Genomic DNA, 20549 nt, shown 5'->3' on the forward strand with positions numbered 1-20549 from the left:
CAGAGAGAGAGAGGTCTTCCATCTGCTGGTTTACTCCCAAACTGCTGCAATGGCCGGAGCTGTGCCGATCCGAAGCCAGGAGCCAGGAGCATCTTCTGGGTCTCCCACGTGGGTGCAGGGACCCAAGCACTTGGGCCATCTTCTACTGCTTAACCAGGCCATAGCAGAGAGCTGGATCGGGAGTGAAGCCAGGACTAGAACAGGCATTCATATGGGATGCCGGCACTATAGGCGGTGGTTTTACTCACTACACCACAGTGCCGGCCCCAGCCCAGGTCTTTTGAACAGATCAAGGCTCATAAATATAGGAAAAGATGTTCGACCTTATTAAGATCAGCATGATGGGGCTGGTGTTATGGCATAGAAGGTTAAGCCTCTGCCTGAGACACCAGCATCCCATATGGGTGCTGGTTTAAGTCCTAGCTGCCCCACTTCCAATCCAGCTCCCTGCTGATGGCCTTGGAAAGCAGTAGAAGATGGTTCAAGTGCTTGGGTCCCCACAGGTGCATGGGAGACCTGGAAGAAGATTCTGGCTCCTGGCTTCGCGTTGGTTCAGTTCCAACCATTGCAGCCATTTAGAGAGTAAACCAGCGGAAGGAAGATCTCTATCTGTCTCTCTGTAACTATGCCTCTCAAGTAAATAAATTAAAAAAAAAAAAAAATCAGTAAGAGAAGCGGCCTTTAGTGTAGTGGTTAAGTCACCACCAGAGTCCCTGGGTCCCAGTCCTCACTCTGCTTGTGATTCCACCTTCTTCCTAATACATTCCCTGGGAGGGGGCAGACATGGCTCAGGTACTTGGCTCTTTGACGCCCATGTGGGAGATTCAGATGAAGTCCCAGACTCCTGGCTTCAGCTTGCCCCATTCCCCACTATTGCAAGCATTTGGGCAGTGAACCAGCAGATAAAAAGAATGGAAGATTGCTCTCCCTCAGCCTCTCTCTCTCCACCTTGCAAATAAATAAAAATAATGAAATTTTTAAATTCCATTTAAAAAAAACATTGATTGCACACCCATCTGTGCAAGGCACTGAGCTGAGCTTGGGAGAAACAGCAGTGCCCAACCGTGTCCCCTGCTTTCTGGAGCTCACAGCCTCCCTAGGTGACCCTCACCGCGAAGCTGTGTTCCCGGAGCAGCCAGGTGCTGGAATGAAGCCCGTACACCTGGCTCAGCAGACCCCCCAACCCAGCAGAACGGTGAAGGCAGCTGCCTGGCGCCGAGGCACCTGGGCACCGTGTGCCCGCGCGTGGCTCCTGTCTGACCTCTGGCTGCAGGAAGAGTCTGTTTGCGCTCCCAGCAGAGCGGTGCAGCTGTGGGAAAGGCAATGCGCCTATTGGTTTGTTTGCTTTCTTTAATTCTTGCAAATGAAAGTAAAGATAGGATGTTTTCCCAAGTGGTGACAGGCCCCCACCTGAGGCGGGATTATTACACTTTCCTGAATTAGAACCACAGCAGCAGGCAGCGGCCGGAGGCACACAGGGCCTGGTGCGGGGGCAGCAGCCCGCCTCTGCCAGTGACCACCGTGTGACCTTCGCAAGCCTCCCTTCCCTCCTTTAGACCGCAGAAGCGCTGCACTCACTTTTTTTTTTTTTTTTTTTTTTGACAGGCAGAGTGGACAGTGAGAGAGAGAGACAGAGAGAAAGGTCTTCCTTTGCTGTTGGTTCACCCTCCAATGGCCGCCGCGGCCGGCGATCCTAAGGCAGGAGCCAGGTACTTCTCCTGGTCTCCCATGCAGGTGCAGGGCCCAAGCACTTGGGCCATCCTCCACTGCACACCCGGGCCACAGCAGAGAGCTGGCCTGGAAGAGGGGCAACCGGGACAGAATCCGGCGCCCCGACCGGGACTAGAACCCGGTGTGCCGGCGCCGCAAGGCGGAGGATTAGCCTGTTGAGCCAGGGTGCCGGCCTGTACTCACTTTTAAAGACAGAACTTTCACACTTGCCATCTCATTTTGTGCCCGTAATATCCTGTGAGGCAGGCATTTTGATCCCTATTTTATTGATGGGGAAATTAAAGCCTAGGACAGCCGAGTCCAAGTGACCGCTCTGAGAAGAGGCCGAGACAGGGGCTGAACCCAGGCTCCCGATGCTCACCTCTCGGGCCCTTGTGTCCTCACTGGGGCTGCTCATATTTCAGCAATGTAGAGATACCCTCACCCGATTCTCACTGGCCCTAAGAACACATCCAGGGACTTTAGGGCTCGGCAGGTGCAAATTTAAGAAACCTGCTCCATTTGCTTGAGAGTAAAAGCTTGGTTGATTCAGAGTGCTGGGAAGTCACTGATCACCCCAATGCCACTGTCATCATAACCCCAGACACCAGCAAGGCGCAGAAGTCACGGGTTGTCAGGCGGACACCCGGATGATCCACAACCACAATGTCTAATTGCTTGGATTACTGCTGAAATGGAATTAAAGTCCTAAAGAACTTGCAGGAGGCCTTCAGCCTCCCTGCCTGAGATCCCAATGCTGCCTCCATGCGGCTGTAGCCCCTCCCGGCCCCAATGTCTAGGTCTCCCTGGTAACCGGGTGCCGGGGGAATGACACGCCGTTCAGCTGCCTGGTTCACTTAGTGCACCATGAATGGCTCAGTGCCAGGATCAGGAAGAGCCGGGTTTGCCACCTATATTGCCCTGCTGGGGCAGAGGGCACCCCCAGGGTCAGGGAGGAGACCCGAGTCACCAGTCCACAAAGCCTGAACATGGATGGACGTGGCTCATCCACCTGCCACCCCCTCCACCAGTCCCCTCTTCTTACCTATTACATTCCAGATCCTAAATCTGGGGGAGAGAGGACAAGGTGGGAAAAAACGAGTGTTTACCGTAGTGTGAATGACACGCTGCTACCCTTGTCTGGTATAGGAGCGTACAGCATCTCTGGCAGGGAGGGAGCTGGCAGCGAGAGGAAGGGGGCTGGGAGCTTTACTGTTCTCTGTCCCCTGCTTGGACCATCACGGTTTTGCAGTGTGCAATGCATCACCTGCTTCCATTCAGACGTCACCCTCACCTCCACACAGTGCTCAGGGCCTGCTGAGCAGCAAACCCCTACCCCGGCAAAGGTGGTAGAAGGGGCATGATTTGGGGTCATCAAGTGGGGTGAAGAGGGAGACATCTCTCAGCCCCATTGACCATGGTCTGTGGTCTTGTCCAAGAGGCCGCTGACCTCCCGTTCCCTCACCCCAGGCTCCTGTCCTCCTTCCCTCACTTCGGCTTGTTCTTGCCCCAACACTGCGTGCTGTGCCCAGGGGCCCAGGGGAGACCTGTGATTGGGCTGGTGTGACATCACATACGAGTGAAAGGGACTGCCACCTGTGTCTTTTTCTTTCCCCAAATTCCTTGGAGCCATCAGATGCTCTCCTGAGCATGGCACAGATGGACTGGGCAGCTTTGGGCAGCCATGATATATTCAAGTTGTGGGGCTGGTCCCCATTTTCTCCTGAATTTCCCAACAGATCTCTATACCACTCCTCCCCCGCCGTGCCCCAAGCACGGACTCTGGCTGCAGCGATACCTTCAGCCCAGGCAAGTTCAGGACATCCCCTCTTGATGACCCGCAGGGAGCAGCTTCCCCAGAGACTTTGCTCAGTGGCTCCACCTCCCTGGGGACATCAGTGCTCCTTGCTAGACCCTGGCCTCCTCCTCCTCACCTCACAACATCCCAGAGAACTTGGGGCTGTTCTTACCCAGATTTTACAAAGTGAAGAAACTGATACCCCAAGGCAAAATAACTCACCCTAAACTGGAAACAGCCTCAGCTTGCTGAGGGCCCCAGAACCCCAAACTGTAGAGGAAGACAGGGATGCTGTTCCTTGTATTGAAACCTAAAATCTTTATGCATCAAAAGACAGCACAGGGAGAGGCACTGTGGCACAGTAGGAAAAGCCATCACTTGGGACACCCATATCCCATATCAGAGGGCCTGGGATGGAGTCCCAGCTCCACTTCCAATACAACTTCTTGCTAAGAAGGCATCCCAGGGAGGCAGAAGATGGCACAAGTATTTGGGTCCCTGCCACCCACGTGGGAGAGCAGAATGGAGATCCACACTCAGACCCCAGCCCTGGCTGTTGTGGCCACTTGGAAAATAAACCAATGGATGGAAGATTCCTCTCTCTCTCTTTCTCTCTCTCTCTCTCTTCAAATAAAAATAAATAAATATTTTTTTAAAAAAGGCCTGCATAAACAAGATGAAAAGACCAGCCAGAGGCTGGCAGAAGAGAGTCGCAGAGATCACAGGATCGTAGTCCTACAATCAACGAGAAAGACACTGACAACCCCGTGGAGACACAGGCGGGGGATAAGAAAGGCCGCTCCAGGGAAACGAAATCCAAAGGACGAGACAAATTCCGAGAACACTGAAAACAAGAACGAGAGCCACTTGGCCCCTCCGAGTGGCAAGCACTCCCACGTGTGACCACTGCTGCCACGAATCTAGATGTGCAGCGACAAAAACATCCTGCAGAGGAGTCTGGCAGTGATGGTGAGTCCAGGATGGTCGCACACCCAGAGAGCCCTCCCCAGGCACACAGGAGACACGCACGAGGATGCCACGGAAGTGCGGTGCTCATCGTGGAAAATGGGAAATCACTCAAATGCCCGTCCACAGGAGAATGGATTAATACAGCATGACACACGCCTAAAATGAAACAGATTGGATAATGGACATGCACGTGCTGGAGCCCTGGGCGTGAATGTGGATAGATCCCAAGCACAACATTGCTGAAAGCAGGCAAGTGGCAGCAGGCTATGTATGGCCATGCATCATTTACAACTATAAAAGTCCACAAAGCAGTGCTCTCTATGTGTTAGCAATGTACACAGGTGGAGCATAAATATCAAAACATGTGGGAAGGGGCTGGCGCTGTGGCGCAGCAGGTTTACGCCCTGGCCTGAAGCGCCAGCATCCCATATGGGCGCCAGTTCAAGACCCAGCTGCTCCTCTTCCAATCCAGCTCTCTGCTTTGGCCTGGGAAAGCAGTAGAAGATGGCCCAAGTCCTTGGGTCCCTGCACCGGCGCGTGGGAGACCCAGAAGAAGCTCCTGGCTCCTGGCTTCAGATCGGCGCAGCTCCAGCCGTTGTGGCCATCTAGGGAGTAAACCAGCGGATGGAAGACTTCTGTCTCTATCTCTACCTCTCTCTGTAACTCTTTCAAATAAATAAAATAAATCTTTAAAAAAAAAAAAAAAAGTGTGAACACCTCATGCCAACCTCAGGGAATGGGCTGATGGGCTGCCCCTCCTAGCTCTGAACAGGAGAGAGCGGAAGGCACCGAGAAGCTCTGACTTGTTCGCAGTGTCTTTATCTCACATTCCAGGGCAGAGGAACCCGGCGGCGGTCTCTATGCCCCTGTGTGTTTCACAGCTCAAATATCTCCACATTTATAAAAGCAGGGAGCTCCATGGTAACCTCGAGGTCAGTTGTCTCCCAGGTCACCGATCACTGTGAGAAAGTTCCATCTGGAATTCGTCCCCAGTTGCGGCCCAACTGCTGTCCCTTAAAGACCCTAGGTGAACCCCAGCCATTGGCGGCACAGATGCAAACGGCTGTCGGCACCGGCGGAGAGGCCGGGTCTCCCGCCACTCCTCAGTCTTGCTCTACCACCACCCCTCACCGCTCCGGGGCCCTCTCAGCGGATGGCCACCCTGGGGAGGCCCCCAGACGATGGAGGCTCAGAGAAGCCCCTCCACACTTCTCCGTGGAACTCTCTCTGCTAACTGTGGGCTAGATGGACACGACTTGCCCGCTCAGGAGGAAGAACAGAGCTGGCCGTCAGGACAAGTGCTGTTCACCTGCCCGTGACTGTCGGGGAGTGACACAATCTCGCTGAGCTCCCAGATCTGTGAGCATCACAATTACAGGGGACGGCTGGCGTGTGGCACTGTAGGTCACGCAGCCGCCTGTGACACCAGCATCCCCTATCAGGGCACTGATTCGAGTCCTGGCTGCTCCGCTTCCAATTCAGCTCCCTGCTAACGCAACCGGGAAAGTGGGGGAAGATGGCCCAAGTATATGGGTCCCTACTACCCACGTGGGAGACCTGGATGGAGGTCCAGGGTCTGGCATTGACCTGGCGTGGGCATCTGGGGAGCGAACCAGCAGATGGAAGATCACCTTTCTCTCTCTCTCTGTTTCAAAGAAATAAGTAAAGTGGTTTTTTGTTTGCTTGTTTTTTTTTTTTGGTTTTTTTTTTTTTTTTTAATAAAGACCAAAAGCAGAATTGCCAGGGTGGGGCCTTGGAAGCGTACTGCTCTAAGTCGCCAAGTGACACCACTGGGGCACGGCTGGGCGGTCATCTCAGGCTGGACAGCATGCACGTGCGAGAGAAAACTCTGTCCACACTGCCCATCTTCTGTCCCCATGCCCAGGGCCTTCCTGCAGCACAGACAATCCTTGCCCTGAGTACCTGATGTCAAGCAGGGCGCTGGGTGAGAATGAGGGAACGGAGGAGCACCCAGGATGCGGCCCCTCAGCCCCCAGTCCCTAGGATCAGCAAGGAGGTGGGGGCAGCCGGCGCTCAGACCCCCCTACAGGAGGAGGAAGGCCCGGGGTGAGGACAGCCCATCTGCTGGATTCCTGCCCCTGCAGCCCAGCCGCTGGAGGCAGCTCCTTCTCCCTGCCTGTACCCCTTCCAAAGCCAGGAGGCACTGCAAATCACAGCACCCCAGAGCGCCAGAGGCAGACCAGCGTTCTCCCGACGGCAGCCATCCACCGCCAGCTTACTACCTGCACTATTATTTAATTGGCACTTTCTTTTCTATTGACTCACTCTTTTTTTACTTGAATGTCTGCTTTAGCCCCATCCAAAGCGATGATATCTGCAAAATAACAGGTTTGATGCATGAGTGTTTTTTTTTTGTCTAATACACATTAAAATAAATACATAATGGTTTCCATTTTAAAATGTCCATCTATTTCTCTCTTGAAGCCACGTTGTGCGTCACCATGCTTTCAGGAACGCTGAACCAGCCCAACTCTGCCTGTTTCACAGACCGGCACACTGAGCCCTGGGGAGCGGCAGGGCTTGTAGGAGATCGGGACGCTGGATCTCAGCCTGGTGTTTCCACACGCATGCACCACCTCTGCCATCCTGGTGACCTTGACCTTTGGGGAGACCTTCCTTTGGTGGTGCACTGCCCCCTCCTGGCTGGTCCTTCTGCAATGCATGTCCTCCTGGAAGGACAGGCCAGAAAAGCGGGGACTTGGGCAGAACAGAGATGACCGCCCGAGGTGGAAAGCCTAGGCAGTCAGGGAAGGCAGCATGGAAGAGGTGGCATTTGCACTTGGCTTTGGAGATGAATAGGAACAAACTCCTAAGAGGAAAAGGCAATTCGGTGCAAATGGTGTGAAGGCAGTGAGATGTTGCCAGAACGATACACACTCGGTGATATCGCATGCTTGGGTGACAGGAGACGCACCAGGAAACAGGCTGGGCTGCGCTCCCACTGCCTGGTAAGCATCTGTGGCTGAAGCCCATGGTCAGTGTCTCAGCCAGGGGAGTGCCGCGATGCTGGCTACAGCCTGGAGAGTGGACAGGAGAGAAGGGAGGGAAGGCAGAGACGGCCTGCAGCGAAGGGGCTGTGGCGATGGCCCAGGCTAAAAAGGCACAGCTTCCTCAAGGGTCTGCCTCTGGAGACCTTGCCAAGTCGCCTGCTGTCACTGGGTCTGTTTCCTCCACAGTAGGAGGGGCAGCTCTCCAAGGCCCTCCCCGCTCTGAGAAATAAAACCACAACAGCAAGAAATTGCGCTGATGAGGCTGGGAATGGCTGCACCTCTTTCGGCAGTTAATCCGGTTTTGCCTCTGACTGTAAAACACACACATCCCTTCTGGTCCACCTTGTGCGCGTGCGTTTGTTTGTTTCATGTATTCATCCAAGAAGCAGAGAGAGAGAGATGATACACAGAGCACACACCCATCTGCTGGCTCACTCCCCAGAGGCCTTGGCCACAATGCGCTGAAGTTGGCAGCTGAGAACGCCTTCTCTCGTGGGTGGCAGGAAACTCAATTACTTGAGCCATCACTGCTGCGTCCCAAGGTACCCATTAGCAGGAAGCTGGAGCTGGGAGCCAGAGGTGATGAGTACTGGACCCAGGTACTCTAATACTCCAATGTGGGACACAGCTGTCTTTTTAATGCTTACTTATTTTCATCTACTTAAAAAGCAAGGTGATGGGAGGTGGGGAGAGAGAGAAAGATCTTCCATTCACTGGTTCATTCCCCAAAGGGCCACAAAGGCCAGGGCTGTGTCAAGCCAAAGCCAAGAGCCTGGAATTCTACCCAGGTCTCCCAAATGAGTGGCAGGGGCCCAGGCATCTGGGCCATCTTTCACTGCTTTCCCAGTGCATTAGCAGGGAGCTGGATCAGAGGCAGAGCAGCCAGGACTCGAACCAGCGCTATCACATGGGATGCAGGCATCCCACTGCACACTCAAACCAACGTGAGCTGTTACTATTGCTCAAATGGTCACAGCAGGGAGCAGCAGCATGGCACAGCGGGTTAAATTGCCGTCTGGGACATGGGCATCCCGTCTCAGAGCGCTGATTCCAGTCCTGGCCACTCTGCTTCCGATCCAGCTCCCTGCTAACGTGCCTGGGAAGGAAGCAGAGGATAGCCCAAGTGCTTGGGATCCCGCTACCCATGTGAGAAAGCCAGATGGAGTTCCAGGTTCCTGGCTTTGACCTGGTGAGGCCTTGGGGGAATGAACCAGCAGAGGAAAGACCCCACTCTCTCTTTCTCCCTCCCCCCCCCCTCTGTGTCATTCTTTCATATAAATAAATTTTTTTTTAAAAAAAAGGGTGCACAGATCTGGAGAATGGTTCTGCTGTGTTGTTTTCAGCAAAAAGAGAAAGCAGCAGAGCCTTTAATGTGTTCCCTGTCGGTGGGAAAGAAAGAAGAGAGACAAGCGGAAGAAGGGAGGGAGGGGTCTCCGGCTGTGAGAGGCGCTGTGAAGGGACCCCAGCAAGCCCCGGGGCTGCCGCAGCAAGAGGGGCTAGCGCGCGGGAAGCAGGCTGGGGACGGTGGGAGCCAGGCACAGGGCTGAGTCTGCCTGAACCCAGCCGCACAACGCAGCCCCGATGAAGCCGGTCTTGTTCTCTCTCTCTGAACTCTGCTACTTCTGCAACAACAACATGTAAACCTTTAAAAATCTCCTCTGACATAAAGAAAAAAGAAACACTTATCCCAGGGAAGGCCATAGGAAATCTACTGTCCAGAGTTGACTGAGCTCAGGGGGAAAAATATGCTTTGTTCCGGTGTCTGAAGCCCTGGGGGCAGCAGCAGTCTTCCCAGAAGGGAACTCTCTTGAGAGTTGTAGTACAGAGAAGGCCTTTGTTCAAAAGCTTTATTTGACAGAAGGCAAATGCTGAGGGCCAGAGAGGGTAAGAGGCTGGCTCATGGTCACACAGCCACACCAGGCCAACAGGTGGTTTCCTGCCTGCTGGCCCAGCAGCCTCTATTGTGTATCGTGCTGCCTCCCACCTATGCAGGGTCCACCCACAGAGCTTCCTGCCCTTCTGTGGCTCATCACCCCTTCACTCATCTCCCAATGCCCTGCCTGGCCATGCTGGCTGAGGAAGGCATGCTACTTGTCCGAGAGGCACTCGTGGGTCAGTGGTCTGGAAGCTTCTGGAAGCTTCTGGCTTCTGCAGTTCACAAAGACATCTTTTTCAAACTGGTTGAGAAATGTTCTGTGGCTGATTTTTTTCATGCACTGTTTTGTTTGCTGCTGCCTTAATTGTTACCATGTTATATTTTCTCGGTTTAATGTTTTAATTCCGTGCTTGGGCCCGGAGGCAATGCAGCGAAGGGTATGATTTGGAAAATCAGGAAGATAAAGAAATTGTCCATGGAAGCGCCAGCCTCTCCGGAGCCGAGGACAAAGCGTTAAGCGCCAGCAATGAATTTTATTAGGAACCAAACAAAAACAAGCAACCTGCTGGCAGACGGAAGGTGATAGGCCATCCTGCCTGGTTTCTCTCTCTCTCTCTCTCTCTCTCTCTCTCTCTCTTTTAATTTAATACCAGTTCTCCACTTCTTCCCAGATCAGCCAAGGATACAAGGATTTGCGACCCAGTTCCTTCCCCACTGCCTTCTAAAAGCCTTCCCCACTCCTGCCTCCAGGTCTTATTCACAGGGAGACCCCGCTTCACGGCTGCTCATACACTTGCTAGTGGAGCAAGCTCTGTGCATTAAGTGCATGTACGTTCCACGGAGGCTTTGCGTTCTCTCTCTCTCTCTATTTATTTACTTGATCTATTTATTTACTTGAAAGGCAGAGTTACAGAGGGAGAGATTTTCCATCCACTGGTTCACTCCCCAAATGGCTGCACCAGCTGGAGCTGGGCCAGTCCGAAGCCAGGAGCCAGGAGCTTCCTCCAGGTCTCCCATGAGGGTAGCAGGGTCCCAAGCCCTTGGGCCATCTTCTGCTGCTTTCCCAGGCCACTACCAGGGAGCCGCATCGGAAATGGAGCAGCCGGCGCCCATACGGGATGCCTGTGTCTCAGGCAAGCTCAGCCGCTATGCCACAACGCTGGCCTGGAGGCACTGCATTCTCAACCAGGCGGTAAAGTCCTCAAGGGGACAAATGTTGCTTCTGGGCAGAGTTGGTGGAAGAGCCTTGGGTCCTGCAGTGGTCTGTGCACTCATGGCATAAGCTCATCACCCAGCCAGGCTCCCAAGTGATAACATGGTCGTCAGTGCCAATCAGAGCCTCCAGGCCCTCTGATCTCATGCATCTGGTTCCCAATTCCTGGCTGCCCAGTTCATGCAAGCTTCTGCTCCCTAAAAGCTGGCCCCATCCATCTTCCTACCCAGCCTGGGACTCAGGCCCAAGAGATTTGCCATCTCCTCTGCCCCACACTTCAGACCCCTGCACCCTTCCTCCACCCAGCACGTCTTCCTCCCTACCTGCGGACAAGTGGTCGAGGCCTGGGACAGACAGGACAGTGAGCAGCGACTTCATAGGGCTGTCAAGACCAGGAGGCCCTGGGAATGTGGTGGGCAAGCTGAACCCCGACTCTGAGGGATCGCTCTTCCCCGCCCCCACTCCCAACGCCTCACCACCTCTTCCTCGCTCTCGGCAGACCTTGCCTCCCATTTGGCAGAGAAAAATAGAAGCGCCAGATGCAATCTTCCTGGCATCCCACTGCAGACCCGCATCTACATCTGCACCCAGCCCTCGTGGCTCCCGCCTCGGGGTTCTAGAGAAGTCAGCCCCCCCGCCTCCCCAGGACCAGCCCTCCGCCCACACGCCTGGTCCCAGCCCCTTGCACCTGCTCAGGGCACTACTCCATGACAGCCTTGAGTGATCTCCCTGACCAGGAGTTGCCATCACTTTGTAAACACACTCAGGTTACTTGCAGCGGAACACACAGGGCTCTCCTGACACACACAGTGGCCCCGTGGCTTCCTCTCTGTCCTCTCCTCCACAAAGGAAGTTCTCAGGAGACCTGGTGCCTCCCTCATCCCTCCCGCGCCCACCAGGCCACTGTCATCTGACTCTCCACATCCATAGCGCTGCTAACGCCCCCCCCCCCCCCCCCCCCCGTGACCTCAACTCTGCACCCTTCCGCAAGCGCACTCTCCTGGGTGTTCTCAGTCTGTGCAGGCTGATCCTGACTGCACAGCCCCAGCCTACGGGTGGGCTTCAGACCTCCAGCCTGCGCTCGCATTTCATCCAGCTCTCCCCCACCACCCCCAGTGGACATTGCTAGGGCTTCCATTCACTTGTAGACTGAAGAGAAAGACCCACCCCTAGCGCAGCATGTGCGCTCTGCCCACCTTGCACACGCTGCCCTGGTCCCTGGGACAAAGGGAGCCTTTGCTTCTGTTACCGGAGAAATTGCAGGGTTCTTGTCTTTGCACAAGAAAGAATTCAGGCGTGAGACAGAAAGTAGTGGGAGGTAAAATAGCAAGGTTTATTAGGGAAGGGACATCCGTAAGAACGGATGGGCACCTCTCCAGACAGGACCTGAGAGACTGGGGGGCGGGGGGGAGGTTACACGGTTGAGTGGAGAGATCACACCTGACCAGGCCAGGCGGGCGGCTCAGCAGAGAGGCAGAGGGCTGAGCGCGCAGTCTGGTTGAGGCCGAGGGAGGAGGGGGTTTAAGGAGATGGGTTTTGCTTCCCCACCTCTGCTCCTCTTGGAACAAAGGCTTTTTGGATGTAAATAGAAAAACTTCTGAGTTTTCCCCTGAAGGTATCAGACAGGAGGAAGCCTAGCTGGCTCCATCCAGAGTTTAGAGGAAGGGTGAGCAAGACCCCTAGAGAATGGGGATCCGGAGCAGGGTGTTTGAAGTGCAGATACTGGGCTGCATCTGGGAGATTGTGGAAGACTGTCAGGCAGAAGGGGCGGGGACCTCCACCTGGCAGGTTATCAGGTAGAAGGGGGCAGGGCAGGATGTGAATACCAGGCTGCCCCTGAAACATTGTCAGCAGATGCAGGTGCTGGACATAGATGTCTTCTCTTTAGGCCTTTATGTCACACACACATAAGCTCATAACTGACTTCCTACCTAACACCTCTTCTCTCAGTTGTGTCTTCTGCCTCAGGCCCTTTACACAGGTTCCTCCCAGCGTCCTTGGGCCCAGGACCCCACCCCCGCCCCACCCTGCCTTCCCTACACACAGTTACGGATTCCTCCCTGACGTCACTTCCTCACTGACGGCTTCCCTGAATCCCGAACCAAGATCTCTCCTTCCTGTCAATGCTCTGGCCGTTCCAGCCAATAGACACGCACCCCGGTCAGAAGCTCTCCCAAGCAATTCTGCTCAGAACACACTTCTCGTGATAATCCCACCAGGCAAAAAAGTATAATTACGCCCATTTTACAGATAAAGGAATTAGAGCACACGGAAGTTACGTAACTCGCTAGTTAATAGCGGCAAAGCCTTGTACCCAGGCATTGCGAGTCGAGTGCAGCTTTTAAACACCACAGGATTCCATTAGAAAACGCGGTCCTTCTCCTTCCGGCACAGACCGCCCGTGTTACTGCATCACTGCTGGTTTAGCAGGGTCTGCTCCATCAGCAGCACAGCTAGTTCCACCCCCAATAGCAGGTGCTCAGCAAGGATCTGCTTCACAGCTGAATGCAGAATGAGCCCGCTCTTCCTCACGACCACATTCAGCCAGTCATCTGGTCGTGTGTTTCCTCCTGGGCCCTAGGACGTATCTGTCTTGAACGTGCTTGGAAACGTTATGTGTCTGCACACAGCCAGCATCAAGTGCTGTCTGTGGAGGAAAGAACAGCTGACTCAGATGTTCCCAGCCTCACTCAGCCTCTCCCCGCCAGCCTCCCTCAACAACAGCCTCATGTCTCCTGCTCGCCGCAAGTCCAAGCTTCTGGTCACGGCGAGCAAATACAAACCCAGGTCAAGCTCCTGCACAAACCCAGCCGGGCTGTCTATGGCCCCAGGAGCAAAGTTCTAACTCTGCTGGCGGAGAGGGGGTGCTGCAGGCCTTGTCCTCTTCTCCGTCCTCCCGCGTCCTCTTCCGTCCCCTCTTTCCCACCCACGCCGCTCCTGCCCAACTCTTGGACCCAGCAGCACAGAATGGGCTCTGTTTGGGGTCCCCAACTTATGCCAGGGTGGTTTCTCACCTCCGCACCCGCACGTACCCTCTGCGTGGTGTGCTGGCCGTCTCCTGTGCACCTAGACATGCTTCCTGTCTTTAAGCCTCAGCGCAGATGTCCCTGTGGGGTCGTGACAAAGCACACCAAGCCCTGAACTCTGGTTGCTTGGTTACCGACTGCCTCCCTCACCCCTGTGAGCTTTGAGGGCAACCGCCATGTCTCACTCATCTTTTCCTTCCCCTAGCCTAGCAGGGTGCTAGCTCAAGATACAGTGCTCAGTAAGGCTTTGTTCAACCAGTGAGTGAATGAATGAGTACGCTAGTGATAACACACGTCTAATTCATGGATCCTAAAATGCGTGGAACGAAGCAATGAGTGGGTAACTGCAAGTTCGGGTCTAGAGAAGGGTGCAGATTAGGGGTGAGGAGGTGAGCGAGGGCAGTAGCAGCCTCAGTCAGAGAATGTACACCGAAGACAAATCCCTTCAAAGAGGAAGCTTGAAGAATGGAGAAGTGGGTGGAACTCACCAAAAGCATGGCCGGCGAGAGGGCGGGGCTATGAATAGACACGCCCCCAAGCCAATGGGAGGCTTGTTCCCGCTGAGTCTCCGCCCCTTCCCCCCGCTGTGTACGGGCCGGCTCCTCCCGGAGAGGAGACTACATTTCCCGGCGCGCCGCGCGGCCAGGGCGAAAGAGGAGCCGGAAGTGGGACGCGCGAGGTCTAAGGGCACGAGGGAAGTGGCGGGTGGGGACTAAGGGGGGCGTGCAGGTGAGCCGGCCGGCCGGGGGTCGCGGGTATGGCGGAGGCCAGGAAGCGGCGGGAGCTGCTCCCGCTCATCTACCAGCATCTGCTGCAGGCGGGCTATGTGCGCGCGGCGCGGGAAGTGAAGGAGCAGAGCGGCCAGGTAAGCATGCGAGGGCCGTGCGCGAGGGCCGCGTGCAGGCTCTCGAGAGCGGCGGCCCGCGCCCCGCCCCTGGAGATCTGGCGGGCGCCTGGAACCGGGTCCCGCGGTGCTCGGGGTTGCGGCCGGGGGTACCGGAGAAGCCCAAGCCTCTGCCTTCCCCGTGGGACTTCCAGCCCCGCTGGACCTCAGTTTCCTCATCTGTGCAGTGGGCTGGCCGGAACGTGTGACCTGACGCACGGGACTTTGTAATTCCCGCGCCTCTTACCTCCACCCTCTTCCTGGTAGCGGTGGTATTAAGTTTCCTGTGTCTAGCCACGTGGCCCGATGCGACCCCTTTGAGGCTGGGAGACTGCCGTGGTGCCGAGAGTGGATTGCGATGACCCCCCCACCCACCCGAGGGCACCAAGAGAAAGGACCCTTTGGTGGTTGCTCTGGGTTAACACTCGGGTGTTAACGACCCCTCACCACCGTACTGAGTGGGACCGCTTCAGGGCTCCACGCCGTACTCATATCTTACTTCGTTTCCTAGTTACTGGGTGCTCAGGGTGCTGGTGATAGAAGGGTGGGCGTGGGCAGCCTCCCCGGCCCCCTTGGAACTTACCGTCTACTCGGGGAGACCGACATCGAAGTATGCGTTTAACACTACCGTGGGGAAGAATGGGAGGCAGCCGGGATAGCAGATTGCCTTTGTCGGGGATATGGGGAGCTGCTTCCCTGAGGAAGTGGCAGTTGGTTAGAGATCTGGAGCAGAGAGGGGTTTTTCTCCCCAGCAGAGGTGCACATGCCTTGTGGTGGGAGGGAGCTGTGTCGGCCCTGACCTCTAGAAAGTCTGCTGTGGCAGAAGTGGGAAGTACAGAGACTCAGAGACTGGATGGAGGCCGAGGCTGGCTGGCGCGGGCCCGTGGGCAGTTAGATCTCCACCGAGGAGCAGCTGTAAGGCGCTGGAGTGCAGAGCAGATGAGGGAGCAGGATCTAGCACCCGTCTTATTGATACGTATGCCTAGGCAGCCATATACGCTGTCCAGGGGGCGGGCCTGCCAGCAGCAGACGGATGACATAGATTTTTTAAAATAAGTTAATGATGTAGCGCACACGGTGGTGGTAGGTGCTGGCCGTGAAACTGAGGCAGGTGTGTCTGGGTTCAGTTATGAGTAGGGTGGTCCAGGAAGCCGCCTTAAGGTGACATTTGGCCAGAGTCCTAAAGGAAGAGTAGGAGTTGCCTGGTTAGCAGGCAAGAGAGCGTTCCAGACAGCAGGAACAGCAAGGTGGCCCGACATCTGAGGACAGTGAGGTGCCACCGAGCCTGGGGGAGCACAGTGACGCTGACGCGCAAGCTCTCAGTGTTCCTGGTCCTGCACTGGGCACTGAGGTCCCCCTCAGACCCGAGAGCAATCTGCTGCCATCCCCACGCCATCCAGGAGTCTGAAGTTTGAAGAGGTGACGTGAATAGCCCAGCCACTTCACAGAGGAGCTCTGCCCAGGCTCCTGACCCGGCCTCCTTGAAGCACTTGACGTTCTGGGATCTTGACATGTGCTGAGAGAGTAGGCCCTCTGGCCTCTGCTCTGAGAGTCTGGAGTCCACCTTTTCCCCCTTGCCACTACCTAGAGACTGGCACCATTTGGGCACAGTCTTTTCCCTGGGCACCAGTGGATGGCAGTCAGGACAGCTGGATAGCTCTAGTCTGGGCTGTGGTTCCCGCTTTGGGGACAGTGACTGGTAAGACCTTTGAGAGTCTTTTACAAGGTCAGGGGCCCACGCTGTGATGTAGGGAGTAAAGCTGCTCCCTCAGTCCTGGCATCCCGTATGAGCGCCAGTTCGATTCCTGGCTGCTCCACTTCTGATCCAGCTCTGCTGTGGCCTGGGAAGGCAGTGGGAGATGGCCCAAGTCCTTGGGCCGCTGCACCCTTGTGGGAGACCCAGAGGAAGCTCCTGGCTTCAGATTGGCGCAGCTCCGGCCATTGCGGCCAATTGGGGAGTGAACCAGCGGATGGAGGACCTTTCTCTCTCTGCCTTTCCTTCTTTCTCTGTGTAACTTTGACTTTCTTTCTTTCTTTTTTTTTTTTTTTAAGATTTTATTTATTTATTTGAGAGGTAGAGTTATAGACAGAGGGAGAAACAGAGAGACAGGTCTTCCTTCTGTTGGTTAACTCCCCAGATGGCCACAACAGCCGGAGCTGCACCAATCAGGAGCCAGGTGCTTCTTCCCTGTCTCTTGAGGTGCAGGGGCCCAAGCACTTGGGCCATCCTCTACTGCTTTCCCAGGCCACAGCAGAGAGCTGGACTGGAAGAGGAGCAGCTGGGACTAGAACTGGCGCCCATATGGAATGCTGGCGCCACAGGCAGACAACTAACCTACTGCACCACGGTGCTGGTTCACTGACTTTCAAATAAATAGATAAATCTTTTATAAAAGGGGGGGGGTGGTCAAGGGTACGAATACTGGGAAGGCTGCAGATTGTATAAATGCTAGCTTAGAACTCTCCAACTCCAGCCTCTCAGAGGAGCCGCATACTGTTCTGTTAAGGGTTTTCACTGGAGCTGTTTGCCCTTCTTGGCTCCGGGTGGTTTGGATGGTCCTGGCAGGGCCAGAGAGACTTTCCAGAGCAAAAAGCTCTCTTCTGAAACCAGCTGTCTGTGGGAGTCGAGAGGCCAGGGGAGCTGGGGGAGGCAGGGCCCTCACTGTGCTGGAGGGTTAACTGTGGCTCTCTCTTCCTCTCTGCAGAAAACTTTCCTGACTCAGCCCGTAACCCTTCTGGACATCTATACGCACTGGCAACAGTAAGTCCGCGGGGGCTGGGGCGGAGAAGGGCCACTCCAGGCAGCCAGCTGGGACCGAGCCAGGCTGGTGGTGTAGTCCAGATCTGTCCCCAGGAAGCCAGGTCACATCCCCTAGGGGGGTCTTTCTGAGTATCATGCTGTTGGGAGAGACATTGGGAGCTGTAGTCTCTTAAGAATACAAGTATCTCGTCAACTTGTTACTCATTGGGCCAACGTGCGTTGAGCCCCTTCTGAATGTTAAGCCCCGTTCTCGGTATGTAGCTGCTGTCGTAAGACAGAGGACATCATCCTTTCCTGCAGCTGATAGTGTAGTCAAGGAGACAGGCGTGGGTCAAAGAATGAACCAGGTGAATACAGTATTAGACGGGTAGTAGGGTTATGAGGCAGGGGTACCTGGTGCCCCCACCACGTGAATCTGGCCACTTGGGGTTTTGGAGACGGCCTCTGAGGTGGCCTGGAGTTGAGAGTGAAGGAAGCTGGGGAGTAAACTAGGCACAGTTGTAAAAAAAGGCAGGCAGACTGTGCCCACAGTGGGAACTGCTGAGGCCTGTGGCTGGCTACGGTACATGTGAGCCTGCTGACCCGTGGTGTGGACTTGTGTCTTGACCCAAGGGCTGTGGGAGCCATGGAAGAGTGAAGCAGGGGGAGAGGCGATCACTCAGTCCGTGGTGAGACCCACTTGAGACAGGGCTAAGAGAGGAGCCAGACAGTGGATTCCAGGACCGTTGAGATGAAAGTGGGGTCTGTGAGTAGCTTGGAAAAGAAGCATCTGGTTGGCTTCCAGGTCTGGCCTGTACACCTGGATGGAAGGTGGGTGTGTGCATGGAGCATAGACTGGAGCTCCGTTTGCAGGGAAAGATTTCAAGGACAGTGTTGAATGTAGAATGCCCATGGAGCATGTAAGACTGAGATACTCCAAGGACAGGGAAGAATCCCAGCATCTATGAGCAAAGGAGTGATTTGGTTGCTATGGGCAACCAGGAGAGCGAAGGCCCTGCAGAGCTGTCCCGGGAGGAAAGGCAGTGGGTGTCGAGTTGTCCAGGCTGTAAAAGAGGCTGCTGGGGGGCATGGTGGGGGACCACTGCCTGCTCTTGGTTGGTTGGTTGGTTTCTTAAACTTCAGGTCCTCTGTGGTTTTCTTTTTTCTTTAATTTTTACCTATTTGAGAAGCAGAGAGAGACGGAGAGCTTCTGTCCACTGGTTCACTCCCCAGATGCCTCAAATGGCTGGGGCTTGGGCCAGGCAGAAGGTTGGAGCAGCCAGGAGCTTAATGCAGGTCTCCCACATGGGTGATGGGGACTCAAGTACTTGAGTCATTGCTGCTGCCTCCCAGGGTCTGTATCACTAGGAAGCTGGAATCCAGATCAGAGCTGGTTCCCAAATCCATGCGCTGTAATATGGATGCAGGCGTCCCAACCGTGTCTCAACTGCTAAGCCAAACGCCCACCCTTGTCTGCACATCTTTGATTAAAAAGGGAGTGATGCATTCTCTGAGGCTCTGGGAGACAGGAGTGGGCCCCACGTATACCAGTTTCAGGAAGACAGATTTTTACCTTCTCAATACAAGCACTTGATTATTGGAGCAATCCAAAAATGAGGTGGGCTACTTGAGGGGTGGGGGGAAGGCAGGTTGGAGCTCCCTGTCATCCCTGCTGGTGGGTCCTCCCACTAGCAAAGGCAGCAGCTCTGTGGAAACAGCCCCCGCCCCCAGTGGAGAGCTAAGCTCGTTGGAAACCCGGCCAGGCCAGCCCAAGTGCTTGGCTGTCTGCTGCGGAGGGGAGCTCGCAGCACAGGGCACACCTGCGTGGCCTCACCTCGGGCCTGCCCAAGTGTCTGGGTGTTACTGAAAGCACGTCCCCAGCAGACCCTCCAGGGAGACCCATCGCGTGCTGCCGGCCCCTTCCATCGGTGAGGGTTACTGAGAGGGACGAGGACCTCCCACCTCCAAGGCAGCCTAGCCTAGCCCCACAGAGTGCAGACCCAGCTGCCAGCTCTGTGACATCAAATGAGTGCCCTGGCCTCCCTGAGTCTGTTTCCATTTGTAAAATAAGAATAATGGTAGTTGTCTCATGGCATGGTGAGGATTAAGCCTGGGACTCTACAGAGTGCCACACCGGGCTGACTGGAGGCTTTCTTCTCTGTTTCTGTGTTGAGCACCTGTTAGGGGGCAGGCACTATTCTGGGAACAAACCAGAGAGAAAAATCGCTGCTTTTGTGGATCTTACACCTTGTTGGGAGGGAAGAGGCAGAATGAGCTGATAACGTGCAGTAAATGAAGCTTGTTTTTAGCAGGAGACTCCTGACAAGCGGCCCTCCTGGAGACAAGGCACCCAGCCCCTCACCCCGCCCTGGCATGGCAGAGTCGGTGCCTGCTGGAGAACGCGGGGCATGGGCAGGGACTCCTTGCGGGTGGGAGGGTGAAATCAAAAGAGGTCAAACTTGAAGGGTCATCCGCCTGCGTGTCCTGCCCGCTTCAGCCCCCCGCCCGCCGTCAGCCCTGGGCAGGTCACTTGGGGGTTAACTCCTTGAGATATGTGCTTGAGGACACTGTGCTGAGCTGCCAGCCCTCTTCTCCCCCTGCCCAGGCCTTCCTGTGTAGCGGGGGAGGCGAGCAGGATGTAAGTAAACCAGCAGGGTATCTAGAAAAGTACTGGGAAGGAAATGAAACAGGAGGCTGCTGGGGGAGGCGGTGAGCATGCTGAGGCCTGAGAGCCAAGGCGCACCTGGGCAGTCTCCCAGGATGAGGGCCCCGCGCAGCAGTGAGTTCTGGAGGTGAGGCACCTGGTGGTGTTGAGCAGTGCTTGCCCGGGCCGGCACCCACCACGCAGTGCCTGAGAGCTTCTGATACAATCTGACCTCACCCACCAGCGTGATTATTTTAAAGAGCAACGGGAGGGTGGGGGGCAGTGCTGTGGTGTAGCGGGTAAAGCCACAGCCTGCAGTGCTGGCATCCCATATGGGCGCCGGTTCGAGACCTGGCTGCTCCACTTCTGATCCAGCTCTCTGCTATGGCTTGGGAAAGCAATAGAAGATGGCCCAAGTGCTCGAGACCCTGTACCCGCAGGGGAGACCCAGAAGAAGCTCCTGGCTCCTGGCTTTGGATCAGCACAGTTCTGGCCATTCTGGCCAATTGGGGAGCGAACCAGCGGATGGAAGATTTTCTGTCTCTCTCTCTCTCTCTCTCTCTCCCTCCCTCCCTCCCTCTCTCTGTGTAACTCTGACTTTTAAATAAATAAATAAATCTTAAAAAAAAAGACCCATCAGGAATTGTAAAAGCACTCGTGTGGAGTGGGAATGCAAAAA

General features: G+C 55.3%; 1 protein-coding gene across 13 annotated transcripts in view; it reads left to right on the plus strand.

Moving 5' to 3' along the window:
• The first annotated feature begins 14255 nt into the window (after window positions 1–14255).
• Window positions 14256–20549, plus strand: part of TCOF1 (treacle ribosome biogenesis factor 1) — a 33599-nt gene continuing 27305 nt past the window's right edge. For 12 of the 13 annotated variants that reach the window (XR_016236360.1, XR_011389816.2, XR_016236361.1 and 9 more), the window contains exons 1-2: window positions 14273–14468; window positions 17192–17247. Coding sequence is in view for 10 of the 13 variants with exons in the window: in XM_070076315.2 (XP_069932416.2) it covers window positions 14361–14468; window positions 17192–17247 (164 nt within the window). In the remaining 3 variants the exon portion in view is untranslated. Of the gene's footprint in view, window positions 14469–17191; window positions 17248–20549 lie in introns of all 13 variants that reach the window. The other variant, XM_008255257.5, reaches the window with a different exon arrangement.

Source organism: Oryctolagus cuniculus, chromosome 6 (genome assembly GCF_051225735.1).
Source record: "Oryctolagus cuniculus isolate XC-2025 breed Fujian yellow rabbit chromosome 6, ASM5122573v1, whole genome shotgun sequence".
In the NCBI taxonomy this organism is placed as follows: domain Eukaryota; kingdom Metazoa; phylum Chordata; class Mammalia; order Lagomorpha; family Leporidae; genus Oryctolagus; species Oryctolagus cuniculus.